Source organism: Geotrypetes seraphini, chromosome 3 (genome assembly GCF_902459505.1).
Source record: "Geotrypetes seraphini chromosome 3, aGeoSer1.1, whole genome shotgun sequence".
In the NCBI taxonomy this organism is placed as follows: domain Eukaryota; kingdom Metazoa; phylum Chordata; class Amphibia; order Gymnophiona; family Dermophiidae; genus Geotrypetes; species Geotrypetes seraphini.
The window spans coordinates 215682474-215709532 of record NC_047086.1 but is presented as its reverse complement, the minus strand read 5'-3'; the positions used below and the strand labels follow the sequence as shown (position 1 = coordinate 215709532).

At 46.0% G+C, this 27059-nt stretch overlaps 1 protein-coding gene across 2 annotated transcripts in view; it reads right to left on the bottom strand.

The window, feature by feature from the left end:
- The window catches only part of NEMP1 (nuclear envelope integral membrane protein 1), a 139814-nt gene that overhangs the window by 43362 nt on the left and 69393 nt on the right, over positions 1-27059 (bottom strand). For both annotated transcript variants that reach the window (XM_033938017.1, XM_033938018.1), the window contains exons 5-6: positions 18391-18484; positions 4842-4956 (exon numbers count right to left, since the gene is read on the bottom strand). In XM_033938017.1, the coding sequence (XP_033793908.1) occupies positions 4842-4956; positions 18391-18484 (209 nt within the window). The remainder of the gene's footprint in view (positions 1-4841; positions 4957-18390; positions 18485-27059) is intronic.

Here is a 27059-nt window from a genome sequence, read left to right as displayed (position 1 = left end):
GGCCGTCCTAAAGGACTGACAGGATTACGGATATGGCAGCTGTGTACAGCTCTACCTTCTGACCTCATACCAGTGCTGAAATATTTTCCACTATTTACTGTAAGCTGCAATAGTTGCTGGCTTCTTGGATTGTAAAACGGTAGTTATGACTACCCCTGAGCATTCTTTCTGTGCTAAAGCTATGCACTCAGGAGCCATACCATAAGACCAAAGCATTATGGATACTCCAGGACAATTGGCCTCTGTGACAGGAGCGTTGGCTGTAAGGCTAGCCTGAGGCATCTGTCCCTCTGTAGCCATTCTAGGACCACTTATCACGAACAAGGTCAATCTGGCACCATTAAATCAACCTGAAATGAGTCACTATTCTTTGAATGACCCAGCCTACAATTGGCCATGAAGGATACATGTATAGCAGCTCTTCTTCTGGCCAAGGCTAGACTAGAGCATCTACGTCGGTGCTTCCTGGCTCAAATCATTAGCTGAAGAACAGAGGTACTTTCCTGTTGTGTGCTGATGCCATCAGATCAATTGTTGGAACAGTTCTGTCAACACACTCTGGGAAGGTGACCACTCCCCCGGATCCAAGGTCTGGTGACTGAGAAAATCAGTTTTAACATCGTTCACGCCTACATGTGCTGCATATATAGCTTCTAGGTGCGCTTCTGCCCAATAAAACAACAACTGGGCCTCCAAGTTTAACTGAGCATTCCTGGTGCCCTCTGTCTTCCACTGCTCTGGCCTTGTCCGAGAAAACCCCGATCACTTTGCCTTCCAGATACTTTTCAAAGGCCTTCAGGGTTAGCCGAATGGCTCTCAGTTCCAATCTGTTGATGGACCAGTTCCTCTGAGAAGGTAACCATTGGCCCTGAACTGGGTGTCCCTAGCAATGACCTCCCCAGTTGAACAGACTGGTATCTGTCGTCAGTATCACAGAAAAGGAAATGTGAAAGGTAATCCCTTGGAAAGCATCTCCACCCAGAGTTACTAGCACAGACTTTGCACTTCTGCCATCCAAGGCAACTGCATCTGGAGTGAATCTGTTTGTGGAGACCAGTGGGAAAGTAGTGCACCCTGAAGAGGACAAAGACGAGCTTTTGCCCAAGGCACTACGTATATGGTTGCATGGCCCAAGGCACTACGTATATGGTTGCATGGAGCCCAGCAACTGAAGATAGTGCTAGGCCATAGGAGCTGGCCTTGCCAGGATTTCACAAGATCTGCCGTCTTAGTTTTAGTTTGTGTGCTTCTGGAAGGAAACAAGAACCTCTGTCATAATGAAAAGACTTCCCCGATATTCCAGGGATTGGTCTGATTCTAGATGACTCTTCTGTAAACTGATAATTCATCCCAGGTCCTGCAAGAGTTGTACAACTTGTGCCATTGCCTGGAGACCCTCTGCTTTGGATGAGGCTTTAATCAGCCAGTCATCCAAGTATGGATGAACCTGAATCCCTGCCTTGTTCAGGTGTGCTACAGCTACCCATTACCTTTGTAAATATGTGAGGCACTGTTGCTAATCAAAAAGGGATCGCCGAAAACTAGAAATGCCTTTCCAGTACATGGAACCTGTGTTCTGGGAAAATGGAAATATGTAAGTAATCATCCATTAAATCCAGCATGGCTAGGAATTCCCCAGGTGCCATCGAAGCTATGACTGAACACGTCGTCTCTATTTGAAATTTTGGATTGATGTGATCATAAAAATATGAACCTTAATAAAGAATAAATTATATAATTTAAAAAAAACACGAAATTCGGGCACCTTCATTGCTTCACTGACAGACTTCAGATCCAACATGGGCCTCTAATCGTCTGAGTCTTTCTTGGGCACAGTAAAATACATCGAGTATCTGCCCACACCCAATTCTGCATCTGGTACCAACTACTGTTGCTCTGACTCCTTTCTCTGGTCTTCCTGCTGGGGAGTATACAAAAAATCCCGAAGAGGGCAAAAAAATGTGAGCTTGTAGCCCTATCGAATGATGTCCCGCACCCATTTATCAAACAGATCTATGCCCAGGCCTCTTTGCCCTTTGAGTCTCTTTCTCCTATTTGGGGAAGCTCATGCTCTTGCCTGGTGGCATTGGGACTTTTTGGTACTAGCTTCAGAGCAGGGGGTGGATGCCTGAGGTTATCTAGAACCGCCAAAACTCTGTTTCAACCTCTGAGCAGCAGCAAGACTGCTTGTAGCCACAAAAGGAATCACGACTGGACACCCCCCCTCCACCTTTCTGGGGGCATGTGGTCTACTGTCTGGCAATGACGATCTACCCCACTGGCCATAAGATCATCCATCCCTTTGCCAAAGAGCATTTGCCCTTTAGGGAAAGGAAAGGGATTAGGACTTGTATACTGCCTTTTGTAGTTATACAACTACAGTCAAAGCAGTTTGCATACAGGTATTTCAAGCATTTTCCCTATCTGTCCCGATGGGCTCATTATCTAATATACCTGGAGCAGTGGAAAATTAAGTGACTTGCCCAGGGTCACTGGGAACAGCATGCGGTTTGAACCCACAACCTCAGGGTGATGAGGCTATAAGCTCTAACCACTACATCACACTATACCTCCTGCTCAAAGCTCTAGAAGCAGAATATTCCACCCACTATCTGATCCAGAGCATTCCGTGGGCGGAGACTGAATAAGCAGACACCTTGCTCATGACCCTAAAAATGTTGTATAGGGCATCTGCTACATAATCTACCCCCAATGGTAACACCTGGGGGTTATGTGCTCTCCAACATGGATGGAGTCTGGCACAGCATCTTATGGCAAGCACACACCACGAAGGAAGCCACTTTCAGGACCAGAATTAAAGTCACAAACTGTCTTTTGATGACCCAAGTCTACCCTTCAATCCTGTGCATCTTTTAAGATCATTCCTCCCTTGCTAGGGAGCGAAGTACACTTAGTTACTTACACTACCATCGAATCTACCTTGGGTGTGGTAAAAAAAATGCTGAGACCACTGGTTTGAAAAGTCTGCAAACCATCTGGTTCTCTCCCTGGTCCAGGGCTGCCACAGACTCTGGGCTGTGCTCACCCACCCGAGACCCAGAACCCTCTAAACCTGAGGATTCACTTTGAAGGAGCAAATGCATTGATCCTGACCTGACACTCCAATCATTCGAGTCCTTTTCAAACTGATCTCCAGTTCCTGTAGCCAAGCTTTCCGCTGGAGAACTGGGCTCTATACAGATAAACTCACTTGCGCCACCAACAGCAAAACTAAACTGTGCAGACATTTTGTACTTCACATAAACTTCAAACCTCAAACTGATGAACACCAGAGTCAAATCCTTGTCCTGGATCATATGAAGATTTCTGCAGGGGAACTTCTTATGCCCTCCTGGGCTCAAGAGGCATCTCCCCACTTGTGCTTTGCTGCTGCTAAGTCACTATTTCAGGGCTCTAATGTCCTAACAAACTAGCTTCCTGTGACTCTAGGACCCTGGAGGGACCAGAAGGGGCCAAGCACTCCCGCCCCCACCTCACCTGCTCCACAGCACGTGGCATATGGATGTTCCTCAGCCAATCATACAGCACAAAGCTGGCATGATATAGGGGTAGAAAGGCCTGGGGAGTCCATAGAAATCAGTTATTAGCCAAATCAAGGTGTTTTGAGACAAATAGAAACTTTTAAAATAAATTAGGAAATCCAAGACGGCTACCAAGGAAGCATTTTAGCACCAAAAAACAGCCCAGGAGAGCTTAATAAAGTTCCAAAAATTCTGGGAAGGGGATTTTGGAGGTGGGTGACCCTGTAGGAAGCTCTAGATACCCTTCAAATTTCAAGATCCCACCCCCCACCCTTTCGATGTCTCCCTTAGACAGTAATGCACTGTACTTACAAAACTGAAAGGTGCTTTGCCTGCATCAGGTCTCACTGCAGCTATCTTTATAGAGAAGATGCGGTATATAAGCCTAAGGTTTAGTTTAGACTATGAAGAAGATTTCTGCCTCAGACAAGGTTGTAGATTTCTCTATGAGCTTGTCTCTTCGGGCTGCCTTTTAGTCAGACCCCAAGGGTCTGAAAACTGTCGATCCTGTTAGCTCCTCACACGTCTTCAGGGGAAGACACAGCTGGTAATTCAGGGGCCATTCAAGTGCCTGATAAAATCAGGGGCAAGCCAAGCTCACAGGGGAACACTCCCCGAACTGCCGAAAAGTTAGTAAGCTACGTAAGTTCCTTGCAAAAGGGATGCCTTCGCAGCTACCGCGCTCTGATCCAGAGACTTATCTTCTCCCAGGCAGAGCTGTCCCAGGATTTCTGAGAACCCGTGGAGCACTAGGGAGCCTCGAAAATTGGATAAAACCCCCAAAATAATACATTACACACAGAGCAGAAAAAGACACCTTCAATTTTCACATGCAGAAGAAAATACTGAAGAGTTGAGTGACTGCCCAGTGATAGAAGGAGGTGGAGTTGAAAAATGTAGATGTCTTCTGCAAACCTCACGTGTGAAAGGAAGAAACATACATGTCAAGCCTACTGCATCCTTTGCATTGGAAGATACATTATAGTCCAAATGTTATTCATCATGAAATAAGGAATAGTTTTTAATTATGTAGCATAAGGCTACATATTCATGCAATGTTTAAATTATTTGGTAAATTAATGCCATTAATCCATTCATAATGTCATGGCCATGATTTAAATCATCTTTCTAATGACTTTAATCTATTTGATTAAAATCTATGAGTCCCATCTCCCCTAATATCTTCTCACTAATTATGAGCACTTCAAAATTTAATATAATATTTTAATATTGGGGGAGGGGATTCTCTCAATCTGCTAAAATATGACAAATATATGAACAGCTAAAAGTCCTCCTTACCCAATAGATACTGCCAGTATCCTTTGCAGATGTCTTGTAAATTCTTGATAACCAGCTGAATGACATACAGAGAAAAAGACCAGCCTCCTACCAGCAATACATAAAATGGACTTTTCTAGGACAGAAGAAGAATAGACAGTGTTGTAGCTGTGTTAATCAGATTTTTTTTCTTCCTTTGACCCACCTGTTTCTTTGGGTCTCCAGCTCAAATCATTAGGCCTGGGATTTAGTGCCACAACCTTCATTCACTGCTATCTGGTAAATTTTTCCAATATATTTTCCCCTCCTTCCCCAACCAGTGTACTTGGGTCTCTGCAGCGACAGTCCTAGCTTTAAAGTCCATGTACCAGGGCTTTTCCTAGATTCAGCTACTAGGCACCAACCCTTTAAAGATGCACATGAATCCCTGTCATTCCTCCCCACCCCCACCCACCTTTGCAAGGCGTTTTGAACGCAGGAATACACTACTATTTTGGCATCCTTATGCTAGATTGGTAGATGATTCAGTAACCTTCTTAAATAAGAACCAACTTGGAGTTCCCAAGGATCTTCCATGATGGAATTCATTCTTACCTGTTGATTTCCTTTCACCAAGTCCTGCTAGATCAGTCCACACCAGTGGGTATATCTTCTAATCAGAAGATGGAGGTAGAGAAAAAACTGTTTCCAGTAACCACCAGTATAACAGCAGATGCAGCCTGAAGCTAGTCAGTATGCCTCCAACAACCCATAAAATAATACCTCACAGGATCCTCTGGTCTATTGACCAGAAATATTAAAGAAAAGACAATTTAACCATGAATATACTGTATAATAAATGACTACTGGGCAGACTGGATGGACCATTCCAAGGTCTTTATCTACTGTCATTTACTATGTTACTATGTTAACAGTTTCCAGTAAAGCACAGTTACTTACTGTAACAGGTGTTATCCAGGGACAGCAGGCAGATATTCTTAACTGATGGGTGACGGCACCGATGGAGCCCCGGTACGGACAATTTTAGAGTGATTGCACTCTAAGAACTTAGAAAGTTCTAGTTAGGTCGCACCGCGCATGCGTGAGTGCCTTCCCGCCCGATGGAAGCGCGCGGTTCCCAGTTAGGATAAGCCAGCTAAGAAGCCAACCCAGGGAGGTAGGTGGGACATAAGAATATCTGCCTGCTGTCTCTGGATAACACCTGTTACGGCAAGTAACTGTGCTTTATCCCAGGACAAGCAGGCAGCATATTTCTTAACTGATGGGTGACCTCCAAGCTAACAAAAAAAGGGATGGAGGGAAGGTTGGCCATTAGGAAAATAAATTTTGTAAAACAGATTGGCCGAAGTGTCCATCCCGTCTGGAGAATGCATTCAGACAATAATGAGATGTGAAAGTATAAACTGAGGACCAAGTAGCAGCCTTGTAGATTTCCTCAATAGGAGTTGATCTGAGGAAAGCCACAGATGCTGCCATAGCTCTAACCTTATGGGCCATGACAGAACCTTCCAGTGGCAGTCCAGTCTGAGCATAACAGAACGAGATGCAAGCAGCAAGCCAATTGGATATCTTACGTTTAGAAACAGGATGACCCAATTTATTGGGATCAAAAGACAGGAAAAGTTGAGGAGATGAGCGGCGAGGCTTAGTGCGCTCTAAATAGTAAGCCAAAGCACGCTTACAGTCCAAAGTATGCAAAGCCTGTTCTCCAGGATGAGAATGAGGTTTCGGGAAGAATACAGGCAGGACAATGGACTGGTTAAGATGAAAGTCAGATACAACCTTAGGGAGAAACTTTGGATGTGTACGCAGAACCACCTTGTCATGGTGAACGACAGTGAAAGGTGGATCTGCAATTAGTGCATGCAACTCACTGACCCTCATGGCAGAGGTGAGAGTAATAAGGAAGAGCACTTTCCAAGTGAGAAATTTGAAATGAGCTGTGGCCAATGGTTCAAAAGGAGGCTTCATTAAGGTGGAAAGAACCACATTAAGATCCCAGACCACAGGAGGGGGCATGAGAGGTGGTTTCACATTGAAAAGTCCCCGCATGAATCTGGAAACCAAAGGATGAGCAGTAAGAAGTTTTGCGTGAACTGGCTCATGAAAAGCAGTAATGGCACTGAGGTGGACTCTGATAGAAGTAGACTTGAGACCAGAGTTAGACAAGGAAAGAAGATAATCCAACACTAGTTCTACTGCTAGTGAAGTTGGATCATGATGATGCAGAAGGCACCAGGAAGAAAACCGGGTCCACTTCTGTTGATAGCATTGAAGAGTGGCCGGCTTCCTGGAAGCATCAAGAATCGAACAGACAGGCTGAGAAAGAAGTGAGTGAGCCGAGGTCAGCCCGAGAGATACCAAGCTGTCAGGTGCAGAGACTGCAGGTTGGGATGTAGGAGGGACTGCTGATGCTGAGTAAGCAGAGAAGGAAACAGTGGAAGAAGTATGGGTTCCCTGGAACTGAGTTGAAGCAGAAGGGAGAACCAATGTTGCCTGGGCCACCGTGGAGCGATGAGAATCATGGTGGCTCGTTCCCTCTTGAGCTTGAACAAGGTTCGCAACATGAGAGGTAGAGGAGGAAATGCATAAAGGAATAGATTGGTCCAATCCAGGTGCCAGACGGTGAGGGGAGTAGAGTCTGGAGCAAAACTGGGGCAGTTGATGATTGTGAGGAGCCGCAAAAAGGTCCACCTGAGGAGTGCCCCATTGAGCGAAAATGGACTGGAAAGTCATGGGATCGAGAGACCATTCGTGGGGTTGGAGAATTCTGCTGAGATTGTCTGCTAAGGAATTCTGCTCTCCCTGAATGTAGATAGCTTTCAGGAATAAATGGCGAGCTGTCACCCAAGACCAAATCTTTTGGGCCTCCTGACACACCAGGCGAGAGCCCGTCCCACCCTGTTTGTTGATGTAGTACATTGCAACTTGATTGTCTGTGCAAAGTAGTAGTACTTGAGGAAAGAGGAGATGCTGAAAAGCCTTGAGGGCATAAAACATCGCTCTAAGTTACAGGAAATTGATGTGATGCTTCTTTTCCTGGGCAGTCCAAAGACCTTGAGTTTGGAAATCGTTCAAGTGAGCTCCCCAGGCATATGGGGATGCGTCTGTGTTGATGACTAGATGATGAGGAGGCAGATCGAACAGAAGGCCTCTGGAGAGATTGGAAGATTTCAACCACCATTGCAGAGACTGTCGAAGAGACGATGTCACAGATATGTGTCGCGAACAAGGATCCGTCGCCTGGGACCATTGGGTAGCTAGGGTCCATTGAGGAGTGCGCAGGTGAAGACGTGCGAAGGGGGTGACATGAATTGTCAAGGCCATGTGACCCAAGAGTATCATCATTTGTTTTGCAGAGATGGAAAGCTATGAGAGCACCTGCTGACAGAGATGAAGAAGGGTCTGAAGGCGGTTGGATGGAAGAAACGCCCTCATGAGAACAGTGTCCAAGATCGCTCCAATGAACTGAAGTTGCTGAGTGGGGATGAGATGTGACTTGGGCAGGTTGATCTCAAAACCCAGAATTTGGATAAATAGGATGGTCTGGTTGGTGGCATGAACCACCTCCTGAGATGAAGGAGCCTTGATTAACCAGTCGTCCAGGTAAGGGAAGACTTGGAAATGGTGACAGCGGAGAAAAGCGGCCACAACAATGAGACATTTTGTGAAGACCCTGGGAGAGCAGGCTAGACCGAAGGGCAACACTTTGTACTGGTAATGACAGTGATTGATCATAAACCTGAGGTACTGTCTGGAGGTCAGATTGACAGGGATGTGAGTGTAAGCCTCCTTGAGATCGAGGGAGCATAGCCAGTCGCCCTGAGTGAGAAGAGGATAAAGTGTGGCTAGAGAGAGCATTTTGAATTTCTCTTTGACCAAGCATTTGTTGAGATCCCTGAGATCTAATATGGGTCTGAGGTCCCCGGTTTTTTTGGGAACCAGAAAATAGCGGGAGTAGAATCCCTGCCCCTTCTGATCTAGAGGAACTTCCTCGATGGCGTTCAGAAGAAGAAGGGATTGGACTTCCTGAAGGAGGAGGGAGGACTGAGATGTGTTCAAAGCAGACTCTTTTGGAGGACTGTGGGTGGGAAGAGTCTGAAAGTTGAGAGAACAGCCGTGGCGAATGATGTTTAGAACCCACTGGTCTGAAGTGATGTGCTCCCAATGGCTGAGGAAAATGGGAAGATGGTGGAAGACTGGCTAGGCCCTGGAAAATGAAGTCAAAAGGGTTGAGTAGGCTTAGGTGGGGCAGGAGGTTTCACCGGTTGCTGCTGTTGAGTACGAGGCTGCTGGCATTGCTGACGCTGCTGTCGAGGTTGCTGAGGAACAGGTGGTAGGGGACGAGCAGAGTAGCGGCGTTGATAAGAAGATTGTTGACAAAAAGGCCGAGCAGGGGGAGGCTTCTTTTTGGTTTTCAGGAGAGTGTCCCATCTAGTCTCATGTGCAGACAATTTTTGTGTAGTGGTGTCTAGAGAGTCACCAAATAACTCATCCCTGAGGCAAGGAGCATTGGCAAGGCAGTCCTGGTGGTTGATATCTAGCTCCGAAACCCTATGCCAAGCTAAACGGCGCATAGCAACAGAACATCGCTGTAGCCCTCGAGGTCAGTTCAAAGGTGTCGTAAATTGAACGGACCATGAACTTGTGGAGCTGTAACAAACTGGAAGTATATTGGTGAAATAAAGGTATTTTCCGTTCAGGGAAATACTTCTCAAGGGAAGCCAGTTGTTGAATGAGGTGCTTCAGGTAAAAAGAGAAATGAAAGGCGTAATTACCTGAGCGATTGGCAAGCATAGCATTTTGATATAATCGCTTCCCAAACTTATCCATGGCCTTTCCCTCTCTGCCAGGAGGGACAGAAGCATAGACACTAGTGCCCGCAGTCTTTTTGAGAGTAGATTCAACCAGCAAGGATTCATGGGGGAGTTGGGGCTTGTCAAAGCCAGGAATGGGAATGACCTTATACAAAGTGTCCAACTTGCGAGGAGCACCAGGGATGGTTAAAGGTGTCTCCAAATTTTTATAAAAAGTTTCCCTCAAAATGTCATGGAAGGGCAATTTAAGAAATTCCTTTGGAGGCTGATCAAAGTCCAAAGCCTCAAGGAATGCCTTAGATTTCTTGGATTCAGCCTCCAAAGGAATAGAGAGGAAGTCATATATCTCCTTCAAAAAGTGTGTGAAGGAGGATTGATCAGGTTTAGAAGGTTCCCAGATAGAAGGGTCATCCTCAGCCGAAGAAGCCTCCTTATCAGACACCAGAGGCTCTTCGGAGTCGTCCCACAGATCAGGATCACGTACCTGAGAGTCCTGACCTTGGGAGCCCGGTGTCGAAGGCTCAGTGTGCAAAGTTTTGCGCACCGACTTCCCGGACCGCAGAGAAGCGGTGCCCGGAGAAGTGAGAAGAGACCAGTGCCGGGAATGTCCAGAAGGCTGTGGCTGCTCAGATGTCGTTTGAACGGCACGGTGCAGGCCTCTCGTCTCTGCAGATAACACAGGCATAGAGATCGAAGAGGCGGCATGCATCGGTACCGACAGAGTGGAAGCCGATAAGAGAGGCTGCTCTGTAACCGATACTGGTAGATCAGATCGGACTGGTACCGGAATTTCAGATCGGACTGGTACCGGAGGCTCAAAACGGACTGGGACTGGAAGGTTCGGTGCCAACAGAGCAGGAAGAAGCTGCTGTAATTGCTCTTTGAGTTGGACTTGGAGGATGGTCGCAATACGATCATCCAAAGAAGGCACCGGTATCGCTTTCTTTTTCTGCGGTACCTGCGGTGCCGCTCGACGCCCAGAGGATGAGGAGGCCGATGAAGATGCACTCACCTCTTTAGGGGTGGAGTGTTTACGAAGGCGCCTCAAGGTCAGCAGGATTGGACTCTCTGCTGGAGCGACCGGAGGCCTCTCCAGGGAAGAGGAAGGCTTCTTAGCTGACTTACCTGGAGGGTGTGACACCGGAACGATGTCATTCGGTGTTGATTTAGAAGGGGCTGCCGACGTCGGGGTGGATGCTGAGGGATCAGTCATAGCGGCACCGAAGAGCAGTTTTTGCTGAATTTGTCTATTTTTTAAGGTGCGCTTTTTAAGAGAAGTGCAACGGGTGCAAGTAGAAGCCCTGTGATCCGGACCCAGGCACTGTAGACACCAATTGTGGGGGTTGGTCAGGGAGATGGGACGTGCACACCGTTGACACTTCTTAAAGCCTGGCTGCAGAGGCATGAAGGTAAAGACGGCCTCTGCTAAATCGAAGGCGGAGGCTTCGATGGTGGCAACAGGCCCCGCCGGGGCAACACGGAAAAAGAAAAAGAAACTGTTTTTTGTTGGGTTTTTTTGAATGTGAAAAGAAAGAGAATAAAAAGAAAGAAGAGAGAGGAACTCTCAAGAAAAAAAACACTCGAGCGGGAAGGCATGGAAAAGTTTTTCAATGGCCGTTGAAAAAAACGCGTCTTCTTAGCTCCGCGGAAACTAAGAAACTGGGGACCGCGCGCCTCCGTCGGGCGGGAAGGCACTCGCGTATGCGCGGTGCGGCCTAATTAGAACTTTCTAAGTTCTTAGAGTGCAATCACTCTAAAATTGTCCGTACCGGGGCTCCGTCGGTGCCGTCACCCATCAGTTAAGAATATGCTGCCTGCTTGTCCTGGGATAACCACCAGTATAACAGCAGTATAACCTGAAGCTAGTCATTATGCCTCTAACAACCCACAAAATAACACCATCACAGGATCCTCTGAAACCTCTAAGAACAGAATCAAAACAACCTAAAGCTATAAAGGAGCTCAGAGAAACAGACCAAGCAACAAGTGGGTACTACCAAACCCCAGTCCTTCAAGTAGGATGGTTTAGGAAGACTCAAGGAAAGAAATTAACAGGTAAGAATAAATTTTACCTTCATTATTATCTAGCTAGACTAGTCCATCCTAATCGGATGTACCAAAACTCATCCATCTGGGTGGGGGAGGGGAAGACAAAGCTCCCTGCACCACTGCCCCGCTGAAGGTGCTATCCTCTCTAGCCCACAGATTCAGCTTCTAAAGCTTAGCAAAAGAATAAAGAGAGGACCATGTGTTCACAAGGTAAATGTCCTTGGGAGAGACAACCTGAGCCTCTACTAAGAAAATGGTCTAAGACCTAATCAAAATACAGTGGTGCCTCACACAACGAACTTAATTGGTTCCAGGAGCAAGTTTGTTATGCGAAACGTTCGTTATGTGAAACGCGTTTTCCCATAAGAATACATGTAAAAAAAAATAATTCGTTCTGCAGCATAAAATATGCTAAGATGACATAAAAAAAGATAAATTTTTGGTTATTATTTTTATTTAGATACATCTAAAAACATAATTGTTTTTTAAAACAACACACATTTTTTAAATTTAAAGACAGACTAAGTAGAGTCTAATTTTACAGTGAGAGAGGGCAGAGTCTCAGCGGCAAAAACTGGGACTTAACTGTTCATTTTTTTTTTTTTTTCTACCGTGTTTCCCCGATGATAAGGCAGGGCCATCAAATAAGACAGCCCCCCCTTTTTAGAAAAAAATGTAAAATAAGGCACCCCCCCGCAAATAAGCCACCCACCGATACCTGCGCTTACCCGAATCGGGTGGTACGGTGGGTGACTCCGTGTGGTCCCTGGCACCCCCGACACGATCGGGGCAAGAGGGAGCCCAAGCCCTCTTGCCCCCCGACTCCCCGACACGATCGGGGCAAGAGGGAGCCCAAGCCCTCTTGCCCCCCCGACTCCCCGACACGATCGGGGCAAGAGGGAGCCCAAGCCCTCTTGCCCCCCCCCCCGACTCCCCGACACGATCGGGGCAAGAGGGAGCCCAAGCCCTCTTGCCCCCCGACTCCCCGACACGATCGGGGCAAGAGGGAGCCCAAGCCCTCTTGCCCCCCCGACTCCCCGACACGATCGGGGCAAGAGGGAGCCCAAGCCCTCTTGCCCCCCCCCACTCCCCGACACGACCGGGGCAAGAGGGAGCCCAAGCCCTCTTGCCCCGCCGATTCCCCAACTCCCCGACAATATCGGGCCAGGAGGGAGCCCAAGTCCTCCTGGCCACGGCGACCCCCTAACCCCACCCTGCACTACATTACGGGCAGGAGGGATCCCAGGCCCTCCTGCCCTCGACGCAAACCCCCCCTCCCCCCAACGACCGCCCCCCCCAAGAACCTCCGACCGCCCCCCCAGCCGACCCGCGACCCCCCTGGCCGACCCCCACGACACCCCCAACCCCCTTCCCCGTACCTTTCTGTAGTTGGCCGGACAGACGGGAGCCAAACCCGCCTGTCCGGCAGGCAGCCAACGACGGAATGAGGCCGGATTGGCCCATCCGTCCCAAAGCTCCGCCTACTGGTGGGGCCTAAGGCGCCTGGGCCAATCAGAATAGGCCCGGGAGCCTTAGGTCCCTCCTGGGGGCAGGGCCTGAGGCACATGGTCGGGTTGGGCCCATGTGCCTCAGGCCCCGCCCCCAGGAGGGACCTAAGGCTCCCGGGCCTATTCTGATTGGCCCAGGCGCCTTAGGCCCCACCAGTAGGCGGAGCTTTGGGACGGATGGGCCAATCCGGTCTCATTCCGTCGTTGGCTGCCTGCCAGACAGGCGGGTTTGGCTCCCGTCTGTCCGGCCAACTACAGAAAGGTACGGGGAAGGGGGTTGGGGGTGTCGTGGGGGTCGGCCAGGGGGGTCGCGGGTCGGCTGGGGGGCGGTCGGAGGTTCTTGGGGGGGGCGGTCGTTGGGGGGAGGGGGGTTTGCGTCGAGGGCAGGAGGGCCTGGGATCCCTCCTGCCCGTAATGTAGTGCAGGGTGGGGTTAGGGGGTCGCCGTGGCCAGGAGGACTTGGGCTCCCTCCTGGCCCGATCGTGTCGGGGAGTCGGGGGGGCAAGAGGGCTTGAGCTCCCTCTTGCCCCGATCGTGTCGGGGAGTCGGGGGGGCAAGAGGGCTTGGGCTCCCTCTTGCCCCGATCGTGTCGGGGAGTCGGGGGGGCAAGAGGGCTTGAGCTCCCTCTTGCCCCGATCGTGTCGGGGAGTCGGGGGGGGGCAAGGGGGCTTGGGCTCCCTCTTGCCCCGATCGTGTCGGGGAGTCGGGGGGGCAAGAGGGCTTGGGCTCCCTCTTGCCCCGATCGTGTCGGGGAGTCGGGGGGGGGGCAAGAGGGAGCCAGGCGGAGAGAGGGCAGTTAAGCGCAGTGCCTGAGCGGAAGGATGCAGCTCGGGCGACTTCGTTGTGTGAAACGAAGTTCGTTGTACGAATCAAGACATAAAGTTCGTTGTGCGCAGCGTTCGCTGTGCGAGGCGTCCGTTATGCGAGGCACCACTGTAGGTCCACTGACACCATCTTATTTGCTAAAATATAGGCAGCGGACACCTGACATTTTAGATGTTGCCTCTCCTTTCTGCAATCAATTAAATAGTAATTACTTCCTGAACTCAACCACCACCAAATACTTCAACAGCACTCTGTGGACATCCAATTTGCAATGTGGGAAAGCAGGTAGGGAAACTTAAGGTGAAAGGGGGAAACAACTTTCAGAAGAAAGGAACCATGTCCAGGGAGATAGCATACTCTGTGAAGGATAAGGATCTCTACAAAAAAAGCAGTTAGAACTTAAAGAGATTTGACCAGCTGAACAGATAGCCACCAAAAAGACATTGAAGGAAAGGTCTGTCAGACCCTAGTCAGAGGCTCAAAATGGAACCAGCCAAAGCCTTCAAAGATGAGAGGGAAGGTCTCACTGGGGCAAGAACCAAACATAGAGCAAATACAGCACCAAAGGCAAGAAAGAGTCGCCAAATGAATCTTAACTGATCTCAGAGCTAAACTTTGATCAAAACTTTCCTGGAAAAAAGTGGAAACATTCACCTTCCAAGGAGAGTTTGTCTGCTGAACACACCAAGCCTCATAGACCCTTCAGACGCTCATATACCAGGGAATTTGATATTTTCTTTCCCCAAAGGTTCCCATCACCTATAGTTGGTAGCCCTTATTTCTTAAGTGTCTCTTCAAGAGCCATGCAGTAAAACAGAAAATATCTGGGTTCTCCATGACAAATGGGGCCTCGGTGAAGTTCCTAGTCCCAGGCACTAAATGGGAGCTCCTACCACCACCTGAAGGAGGTCCACATACCACAGACACTTTGGCCAATCTGAAGCCACAAGGCTGAGCAAATCGGGGTGTTGCACAGGCCTGCACAAGACTTTGTCTACTAGAAGCTAAGAAGGAAAAACGTGCAGGGACACTGGGTCAGGCTAAGGGTGCACCAAAGCACTGATCCACTCCACACCTATCATGGGCCTGTAAGTGAAACACACAGATACATTGCATTGTCCACAGATAACATCAGATCTACCTTCAGCATCTCCCAATGATCCACAATGCCTCCTTACTCAAGAGTCCACTCTTCCACATCCAGATTCCAGAAACTGAGGAAGTCTGCCTCTGTGTTGTCCACACTGGTGACAGCACCACCAGATAGCACTTCACCAGTCACCCAGGTGCACAACCATCGATATCCAAAACCACCAATGCACTTCTGGTACTGCCTTACTCATTGGCATAAGTCAGCATCATCATGTCAGATAACACACACACACCACCTACACTTGGAGGAAAGGGAGAAACCCCTGCACAGCTAGGCAGCTTACCTTGGCCTTCAAGTAGTTGATGGACCAAAAGGCATCTTCTGCTGTCCATGTACTTTTGCAGAGTGCAGAACAGACAATGACACCCCCCCACACACACACACACACACACACACAAACACACAAACCTGGAGGCTTGCACCTGTGATGAACACTATCCAATTTGGAACCTCCAAAGGGGGCCTGCCATCCTACCAAGACACCTCCTGCCAGAGAGACAGGAAGAGGGAGATGGACTTCGAACTCTTGGGACACTGGGCTTCAACAGGACAGGAGAGCTCACTGTAAAGGATGTATGCAAGTCCAGTCCTATAGGACCACCTCAAGGGTAGCCACCATGAAGACCATAAGCTAAAGGCAGTTTCACACCAGCCAAGCATAAAAATACCTTCTTCTGTACCTGAAGTTTAGCCACCGGCTCCTGGGTCAGACACATCTCCAATTGGTAAGGACGCACACACCCAGGTACTCAAGTCCTAAGTCAACTCGGAATAACTCTTCTTAGTTGATAACCTAACAGAAGCTCTGCAGAACCAGGACTTCCCAGGGGGTCATTTTCCACAAATCCTCCACAAAGTCTCTCCAAATGAGTCAGTCGTCCAAGTAAGGGTTTACTCATACAGCCTTCTAGCAAAGGAAGGTGGTAACCACCACCAAGACACCGGAGAAGGTTTAAGTGCCATAGCCAGGCCAAATAGAAGGGCCTTGAACTGAAAATGACTGCCTAATACACTGGTGCTCCAGGCAAGTCAGGATGTGAAAGCAAGCCTCTGCTTCAGTTCGGCAAGAGAGTTCCTTTCTTCCTTCAACCTGGCAATCATGGACCAGAGCATCTCTGTTCAAAAACAGGGAATCCTCAAGGAGGCATGGAAAAGAATCCCCTTTTCTTGGATACCAAGAAAATAGATGGAGCATCATCCCCAACCCTGCTTTACTGGTAGTACCACCTCTTCAACTCCCTGTTGGATCAGATGACCTAGGATATTCTCCACTGGTTGGTGCTCGAGAGAACTGCAGGGAAAGATCATAAAGGCATATGAAATGGGGAACACAAACTCCTAGCAGTAACCAAAGCAGATAATCTCTACTGGTCCAAGGTGATGAGGATCTACTGCCAGACCAAAAAAAAAAAAAAAGCACAAATCAACCTTCCAAATGTACCGTTCTAGGAAGGACCCCAATCTTCACTGGGCTCCCAATTAGATGGTGATGAATGATCCATAACTCTCCACCATTCCTGGCTTGCTTTGTATACTGAAAGGACTGCCCCTTTTGACCCTTGGCAACAAGGGTTCCAGGCACCAATTTCAAGAGATAACGGCACCAATCCTAAAAGACCCTCATGATTTATCTTTGGGCAAACCCCTGAAAGGTAGCCTGCTAAAGCGGTCCTTGCTGGCCAGTGTCACATCCATAAGCGTTGTCTGGCTCCCATAGCTAACACAGCCAAACTAAAATATTCACACCAGATCATAAAAAGAGGTCCAACAAGAAGACTGCCCCAGACTCCAGCCTAGTCATCTGTGGGGAGAGCACAAGCCACTGCACTCACTAGAGCATGGTTTGAGCCACATAATCCCCATAAATCACAGCATGAACCTCTTCAGCTTCAGAAGCATCTCCAACTTTTAGTCCTGGGGATCCTTAAAGGTGTTAGTGCCCTTGACCAGGACAGTCATCTCCTTGATCACTGCTGTGACCAAAGCATTTACCTTCGTGAAAAGAAGAATCAATTCAAAACCTCCTATACAGAACCAATCCCAGGGTCTCCCACTTTTTTTAGGGCCATTGACAGAATGGGGCCTCAGGTCCCAGCTGGAGCCCCCAGGAGACCCAGAGGGCTGAATTCCTTATGCCCCCCTCCCAAAGGCAAACTGCCTAACATTCTGCCCTACACCTTAGGAGCCATGTGCCTAAATCCAAAATAACCATTGCTCCCATTGTGATTGGGTCCAAGTCAGAAGGCTGCTCAATCTGTGCAGCCAGGCCTTGTAATTGCTCTGAGATTCTCCCAGTGTCATTCTCAGACACCTCCCCCCATACCTCCCACAACAGCCCTATCCCACAATTGAGACACAAAGAGATGGCAGCCACAGATGTGCAGTAGCTGCCACAGGAGTAAGTGTCTGGAATGCATGCAGTTTCCATCACCCAGCACAGACCTCCATGTTCCATGAAATCCCCTTTCCCCTCTAGGCTCATCCTGTCACCACAGATCCAAACTGAAGCATCTCTCCAGAGCCAACTGTTGACTTCCTTTTTTCCTCCTCATTTAAACAATCTTCTACGCAGCTGCTGCAAACAGTGTGTCAACTAAATTGAAGTATTTTAGTTTGGTTTGGGGTTTTTTTTTGTTAAATCCAACGAGGCTCTAGAAGGGGGGTAGGGGGGGGGGCGAAGGCGACGTAGCCAACTAGCAGAAATTCCCAAAAAACTATGCCAGCTACTCAAGAAGCTAGTCTGTAGCCAGTACTCTTGAGCAGGTGAGGGAGTTCCCAGCAACCTAGAATCAAGTCAGAGTAGTTCAGAGACCAATGCTGGTACAGTCATGTGGGCCACACTGTTCTCTCAGGGAAGGCCCTAGACACCAATTCATCTGCTGGAGATAACTGATTGATGTCACGGGAACCTGTCTGTTTTTCTCTACCTCCAGCAAATGACCAGGGGATTTAACCCCTTGGAGTGGATTGGTTTAGATGGATGAAAAGAAAACTGAATTTAATTGATGCTTTTGGTCCTCAATGCAACTGTACCTGGCTGCATATGGAGTGTGTTTGTTCAAAGACCCAATGACCTCACAAATAATGGATGCCCATCATTCATGTGTTTAACAAATATGATTTAGCTCAGACTAATACTATTGCTTCAGAGATATCTATTCCCATTATTTTTAACTGCACATCTGTAAACTCTGCAGTTATGATCTGGGAGCACATACCTTAGGCATAAGTTTGCCGAGCATGAGAAGTAGGATAAGCGAAGAAGCCAGAATTCCAACACTCATTCCCGTTGAATAATAGAAAACTTGACTCCTGCCAAGGAGGAGGAGGAGAAATTAGTTCTTACCTATTTTCTTTCTTTTAGTCCCAAAGGATCAGTCCAGACTTTCAGGTTATGCCCATTTACCATCAGATGGAGATTAGATAGAGCTCTGCCTTAAAGGCTACTGTGCAGCTGCTCATAGTTTGTATTTTGATATCCAAACCAGTGAAAACACAAAGCAAAAAATTTAACTCCTGCCTCCTTACCATAGTATAAATGCCCAGCAAAATATGTGAAAACCCATAAATTGTCATATTGTTGTGCCTATGAAAGCAGAAACCAGGCAAAAATGTAACACATGAGTTCTGGACTGATCCTTTGGGACTAAAAGAAAGAAAATTAGCAAGAACCAATTTCTCCTTCCTTTGTATCCCAAGATCAGTCCATACTTGTGGGATCTAGAAAAGTCCTCAACTTGGGAGGGACCGAGCCACCCCCGATGAGAACACTGAAGCATCAAAACATACTTCTGTTCTTACAGCAACATTCAACCATTAATGATTTGAAAAGGTATAACATGAAGACTATGTGGCCAATCCACAAATTTCCTCTGTAGATCTGTTTGTGCCTCAGCTAAAGAAGTAGACATCACTCTGGTAGAATGAGCCTTAATTTTAAAGGCATCTGTCATCTTGAAAATAGGATTATTTTAGCTACCATGCTATAGTGGCTTTAGAAGCACGCTTATTGCATATCCGGACAAAAAGACAGATCTTCTTAAGTAGTAGTTACTTCTAGGTAGAGCAAGAGGACACTTACAAAATGAAGATAGATTGGCTGATTCAAATGAAAAGCAGATACCATCCTTGGGAAGAAATGAAAAACTGTACTTATTTTAACACCAGCCTCAGAAAAATGAAGAATCTCTATATGATAAAACTTGGATGGAGCTCAGATACACTTCATGTGGATGCTATAGCCATTAAGAAAACTTTCCTTAGAGTTAAGATACTTTAGAGTAGCCTTACAGAGAGGTTTAAAAAGAGATTTCTTTAATATCAGATTGCGATTCCATTCAGGACAAATGCAACTTCTTGGAGATTAACCGATTGACCCCTTTCAAAAATTGAATTTCAGTACCCATAGCTGACAAAGAAGAGTTCTAAAGATGGCTTCTAAGCTCAGGTTCAATTTATTTGATATAACGTAAATATAAAATAGAGGTTAAAAATCTCAGCGGTTTACAATTAAAAAAGAAAGGGGGGGGGGGAACAAACGCAAACAAAAACAATATACCAACTGGACAGACATGTCTTGAAACATTAGAAAGGAAAGTAGGGCGAGTTACATTTGAGTAGTAGAATAGGGACAAGGTGAGAACATAAGGAAAAGGTTAAAATATAACCATTACGATTGCTGCCTGCACCTACTGAGTATAAACAGAATGCCAGAGAAAAGAAGTAGTATGCCTGAGGTTGTACCTTAAGTCTCAAGAGTGAGCTGTCTGTGCAGGGATAGTGAAGTAGAGAAATCTAAAGAGCTATGAGCAGAATGATAAAAATAATATGCCTTTAATTGTGTCTTGAATGTGAGAAATTAACATTCAGTGCGTAGATAGTAAGAAAAAAAATTCCTGAGGGTGGGAACCATGACAGAAAATGAGGAGTTCCTATGAAAATCAAGAAATAATTGTTGAAATGAAGGAACGACTAATAACTGTTGTTGGGATGATCGAAGAGTTCTTTGTGGAAAGTACTGAACCAAAAGGCTACACTTAGTGAATTTAGGAGCTAAACCCTTTTTAAAACCATCTTGTAAGAAAAACAAAACCTGTGCAAAAGGAGAATTAAAAAGGTTGAATATTAAGTTCCCTGCACCAACACTCAAAGGGCATCCAGATTCTACCACCCTTTTACAGGGTCACAAAATGATAATCCTCTTTAGCAGCATATACTAATGATTTCTTTTGAATATCATTTTTCCTCAATTTTGACCTTTCAAAAGCCAGGCTGTCAAACCAAAGGGGGAAGCATTGAACAAAGCTCTTAACAGCCCCCACTTTGAAAATTATTGGGACACAACGACACGATATATTCTCAGTGATTGCGCCGCAGCTCTGGAATGCTATGCCACAACATCTAAGAGAGGAAATCAATTTGACCTGTTTAAAAATAATTTTAAAAGCTTCCTTTTTAAAGATGCTTTTAACCTTTAAAATACGGTCGATTTTTATACAATATTCCTTTTCTAATTGCACTTTTTTTCTCTTTCCTCTTCTTTCTCTTTTTAGATTCCCCATCCTGTTGTTCTTTCCATACGTCTCTCCTCTGAACTTTAAAAATACTTAATTGTAGTTCTATCACCTCTCCCCTTTGTGTATTAGTTGGTCTGTATGCCCAATTGTCTATCATATTATTTTAAATTATGTGTAAAAACATATGTTTATATTTTATTAATTTTTGTATCTTGCTTAGTAAAACTAAATAAGCGATTCATCAAAGTCCAATAAAACTTGAAACATGCTATCTGTAGACAAATTATATGCCTATCACTGACTAAGGAGGGAACATGTAAAGAAGATCACTAGGTGGCCACTATTGAAGAATATCCTAACCTTCTGATCCCAACCTTCCACCTACTGTAGAATCTGTGGATTTTGGCATTGCACTGACCCATGAGGTCCATCACGAATTCCCCACTGAGATGTTATTAGACAATGCCTCCGATGACAGCTGCCACTCTTTCAGATCTAGAAAAATTCCTGCTCAGGAAATACGCTTGAATATTCAACACTGCAGTATGCACAGACAAAATGAGAACATGTTGCTCCAACTACTGAAAGGAAAGAGTGGCTTCCCTGGCCAATGGAATACTCATTGTTCTCCCTTGTCCACCAACATAAGAGATTGCCATATTGTAGGAGAAAATTCTCACTGGCTTCCTCCAAAGACTAGCAATGGATATTAATGCTTTCCAAACTGCTCTCAATTCCAACTGGTTGATAAACAACTACTAGCCTTGAGCCATATGATAAAGAGACAATAAGCTAGTGCTTGTCATCACTATGCACCAGTCCAGTGAAGGTAGAAGAAAGTCCCTTTTGGAGATCTGAAAACTAAAACCACCAGAACAGACTGTTCTTCACCTGCTGGTCCAATAGAAAGGACATTGGCAATTCAGGGTGTAGGCAACAAACAAATCAGCAGAGCACACTATAGAGGTTGCATCCATGAAATTTTTGCACTAATACCTTTTGTAGTGCTTGTTAAAGTTCATAATGAGCAGTTTTATAATTGTTTATGTAATGTTAATTGTATGTTGAGAGTTAGTTAAAATTTGTTAGGCATTGAAATGTACTTATGAATGTTATTTTAATGGAAACCGCTTCGAGTATAGGCATGTGAAACTTTGCTCAAGAGAGAACACATCCTTCCAAAAACTTACAGAATCCCATACCCTGGGATTTTGAATCTGAAGGAGACTCCTGATTTGGGTTTGAATTTTGACTTGATAAACTAAAGGAAGAAATCTTTCCTTCCTTTGTGTTGAATACCCCAAGATATTCCAGAGATTGAGCTGGGGTCAACCGACTTGTTTAGGCTGACTATGCTTCCCAGAGAATGAAGCAGAACACTACCCGGGAAAAAACTTCAATAAACGAGGCTCTTGTCAACCAGTCATCCAAATATGGATAAATCTGAATCCCTCCCCACCAAAAGGAAGGCTGCTATCATCACAATGACCTCTGAAAAAAGTCCTTGTCATCGTCGAAATGACAAAAGTTATTGCCTGGAACTGGTAGCGATTTCCTAGATTCGAAAAAAGCAGGAAAACAATGAAGCAGTCAAAGAAAGATTAGGTTTTTACCTTGATAATCTTTGAACGCTAGGATCCTATATCTGAACTAGCAAATTGCTTGCAGAAAACTGGTCAATCATGTTTTCCAACTCCACCTCCTTTCCAGGGAGCTACTCCTACCCCCTCAGTTTGTACAAAAGCATTCAAGTAACTCTGTAAAAAAAGACATAACAGGAAGGAGGAAAAACAGGGGAAAATCCCCAACACTACAATTTTGTTCTGATCTGTAACAAATATATGGAGTAACATTATAAAATCCAAACTTGTGCAACTAGCAGTAATTATGTATAGAGCTCGAAGCTACTCGCATGACCAGCTATCAAACAGACTTAAAACCAGATTGTATGGTCATGATGATTTATAGTATGTATACATCATCTTTCCCCCCTCAGCTTCTCTGAGACTCAGAAAATTCTTCAAACCCAGATTAATCCTAAGGCAGAAGGCAGGCAAAGTCCATACATAGGGTGGGGCTAGACACATCTACAAAAAAGAAGATTACCGAGGTAAGAACCTAATCTTTCTCTTTCTAGTCCAATGTGTCTAGTGGTCCTAAACATTAGGAACATACCAAAGTAGTCCCCAGTGTCTAGGGTGGGCCTGCTCTGCCTGCCTTTAAGATGGAAGCCCCGAAAGCAGCGTCCTTTCCCGCTGCTATGTCCACCCTATAGAACTTGATGAAGGTATGATGGGTAGACTATATAACCACTCTACAAATCTCTTGGGGCGAGACAGCACTAGTCTCCACCCACAAGGTAGCCACTTTCAATGCGATTGGTAGTTATTTACCACAGCCCACATATGAGGAGCAAATGGTCACTTTAACCCATCTGAAAATTGAGGCTATAGATGCCGGCCTCCCTTTCTTAGCACGACTGTGCTGTATCTGCCCCAACTTTGTGGAATTCTCTACCACAACTACTTTGAGACGAACAACATCTAGATAAATTTAAGATAAGCCTGAAGACTTTTTTATTTCGTGACGCATTCTCTTCTGTTTAGACTCCACCCTTCCCTCTTATTCTTTTTTATTTTATTTCTCTCTTAAAGAACCTACCCCACCCAATATGTTTTTTTCCCAATTCCCCTTTCTCCCTTTTCTCTCAAAAATGTAACTCTACCCTCCCATTCCCTTTTATCCTCACTTTCAAGTTTGTCTTGTTAATGTCTTTTATGTCCACTCTATGCACTTTTAAATATTTACCATTTCAATTTCTTTTTCTTTACATTTTTTAAAATTTAATGTAAACCGGCCAGATATTTGTTTGATGGTCGGTATATTAAAATCTAATAAACTTGAAACTTGACTGGTGAGAACAAAAAGTTGATCCAAAAGGTGAAACTCATTGACAACTGCGAAGTACCAAAGAAGCACTTGTTTGACATCTAGCAAATGCAATGCTGTATCCTTTTTCTTAGACCCCCCCCCCATAGCACAAAAGACAGGCAAATGGACTTCCTGATTGATGTGGAAGGCCGAGACTACCTTCAGTAAGAAAGACAGGACCGTGCATAAGGAGAGCTTTTGTGAACCTAAGGAACCTGCAGGAAAGAGCTTGTAACTCAGAAACCCATCTCGCCAACGTAATCACCATCATGAACACTGTCTTGACTGTAAAATCCAAGAGGGAAGTTTCCCGTGAGGACTCATATGGAGCAGTACCGAGTCCCTGCAACACGATGTTAAGGTTGAAGGAAAAGGGAAACACACCAGAGATCGCAACCAGAGTCTCTTTAATGAACTGGGTGACATCTGGTTGAATGGCCAAGGAGTCTCTCCCCACTCGAGCTTGGAAGAAGGAAAGACCTGCTATCTGCACTTTCAGAGAACCTACTGAGAGCCCCTTCTGAAGCCCTTTCTGAAAAAAGTCCAGGACTACAGAAATCAGAGCTTGCTAGGGCTTTACATCCTTCACCACACACCAGCGCTGAAAGGACTTTCAGGTCTTAGCATAAACTGCTACCGTAGACTGCTTCTTTACTCTGAGCAACATGGTAATGACCACATCTGAATAACCCTTGCTTGTCAGAGCCACCCGCTCAACAGCCATACTGTAAGCCCAACATGTTCTGGATTCTTGTTAGGGACGGGTCCCTGAATGAGAACATCCACACTTGGATTGGAAGTTGAGACCTTCAACTCTCTGAAGATGAACTAGGTCCACTTAACGTGGTCTGCGAGGCCAATCAAACGCCACTAGGACTACCAAGCCAGGATGGATCACAATCTTGTGAATGACTCGACCCAACACGGGCCATGGGGAAAACATATACAAGAACTCGTTCTCTGGCCACGGTTGGACCAGCGTGTCTACCCCCTCACTTCCAGCTCAGATCTTCAGCTATAAATATGAGCCATCTTGGTGTTCACCACTGAGCCCATAATCCATCTATGGAGGCCCCCACCACCAAACTATTGTGTTGAACACCTGTGCAGACAGAGACCATTCCCCAGGTCGAGAATCTGCTGATTGAGAAAGTCAGCCTGCACATTTTCTATTCCTGCTATGTGCACAGCTGAGAGAAAATGCAAAGTGAGCCTTTGCCCACCAGAAGAGAAGTTGAGCTTCTAGATGCAACGGGGCGCTTCTGGTGCCTCCTACCGCTGTTGCACTGTCTGAGAACACCGATTGCCTTGCTCTCCAGAGACTGCTATGGCTCTGAGATCTAGGCGATTTATGTATAGACTACTTCTGCTGAGCCAAAGTTCAACACCCTGGATTGGGTGTCTGTTGCATTGACCCTCCCCCTCCAACCATGTGCTCCCTCACATGTGGGACACGGACACTCCTCAGCCTGGCTATCTAGCACAAACCTAGCATGGTATAGGAGTACATCCCAGTCGAAGAATCAAGGGATTTAGAGGCAGATAGAGGCAAGAGGCAAAAAGAAGAAAAATAAAATCGTTTAAAATCCAAGATGGCCACTGCCAAAAAAAGTATGCCAAAAATGGCCTGTGGAGATCTCCCTGAAAGAAAAAAACGTAGGATTTTAGAATTAGGATCCTGGGCTCTGGGGTCAAAACCCCTCAAATTCAACTTTTAGGGTCTCCCCTGGTTTTTTCCCATAGGCTTCAATAGCCTTAATTCAGCATAGGATTTCAGCTAGAATCAAGGGAGAAGAAATTTGCCTCAGATTCACTGGATAAACCTAGACTTCTGGCTGCCATTTGGACTGAACCTCAACCCCTGGAAAACCGCACCACGAAAAGGAGGTGGAGGACCATACAGCCAGCCTACTGTTTGTTTCAGCTGAGCCAGAAAGGAGTCCATACAGCCTGCGCTGAAGCTCCTCACTAAATCAGGGATGTGCACAGCTATGCAGGGGATGGCCCCTGAGCTCTAAAAAAATACCAGCAGGCTGGCTAGCTTGGTGTCCCTGAGAAGCTGCTAGCCCCTAAAGGATACCTGCTAGCCTTGCGAGTCTGCATCTTCTCCCAGGCAGACATCTCACCAAGTGGGAACCTCCGGGCACTGAGCCTCCAAAGAGCAATGAGTAAAAATACCTGAAAATAATACTTTTTTTTTTAAACCCACAGCAGATCAAAACCACTTCTGAGCAACTTGTTTGCAAAAAACAAACTGAGGGGACAAGAATAACTCCCTGGGAAGGAGGCAGATTTAGAAAATAGAGAATGACACGGTGACAAAATTAATCACCGTTCCCGTCCCCGTGGATAACCACGGGAAATAATCCCATGTCATTTTCTAGTGTCTATTTCAACCTCAGTCCTTCTACACCAGCATTCTTCAAAGCAAAGCTTGCGGGTCAGTGGTTGTGCCCAATTATACTCTGATTCTTCCCTCTCTCCTTAAAGAATGACATGAAGATGGTTTCCCGCGGTTATCTGCGAGGACGGGAACGGTGATGAATTTTGTCACCGTGTCATTCTCTATTAGAAAACATGATTGACAGTTTTCTGCAAGCAACTTGCCAATTCAGATACAGGACCATTAAATACATTGCACTAGAAACTGGAATTGAAATTAAAGTCTCCTTGAAATCTCAGGAATGTAGGGATTTCCCTGGTTATACAGATATTATGAAAGCAAAAGGTCTCCATCCTGAAGTGTTGAACCTTGATTACCTTGTTTACATGCTTGGATTCTAAAACTAGGCAGGATTCACCCTTTTTTACGATCTATAAAGTAAACTGAATATCTTCTGTTTTCCCACTCAAACAAGGTACACGTGCCCCCAATTGCAGAAGGGACTTCCTACCTTTTCCCTGGCACTTTGTATGGAGATTCTAGATAAAAATCTGCAAGGAGGGTATAGACATTCTAGTTTGTACCCCATTATTTCTAAGACCCCTTGACAATCTTGGTTCACTCCTTGTTAGAGGTTGCCTTTCAGAATTTTACATGTCGAAGGAATGAACCCTGACCCCATTATTGCAAAGATCCTAGGGTGTTGAAAACTCAAATTTACAGATGAATACTTTTTGTGCCCTCAACAGGAAGGCTGCCTTTGCTGAAAGCATGATCTCTGAAAGGAAGTGGAATTAGATTTTCCACTTATCTCTCTTTCTCTGTCCTAAAAATGAAAGTGATTCCAAGAGAACTTAAAAAGGAACTTTAGACTTATCTTCCAATAAACATTGAAGGGGATTCTAAATCTTCTCCAAAAAGCTTACTTCGGAAACTAAGCTTAATTAATCTAGGCTTAGAGGTAACATCTGTCTTAGATTTGGATAAGTTCCTGGAGGAAAGTCCTTAGTCTGCTATTGAGAGACATGAGGAAGCCACTGCTTGCCCTGGGATCAAT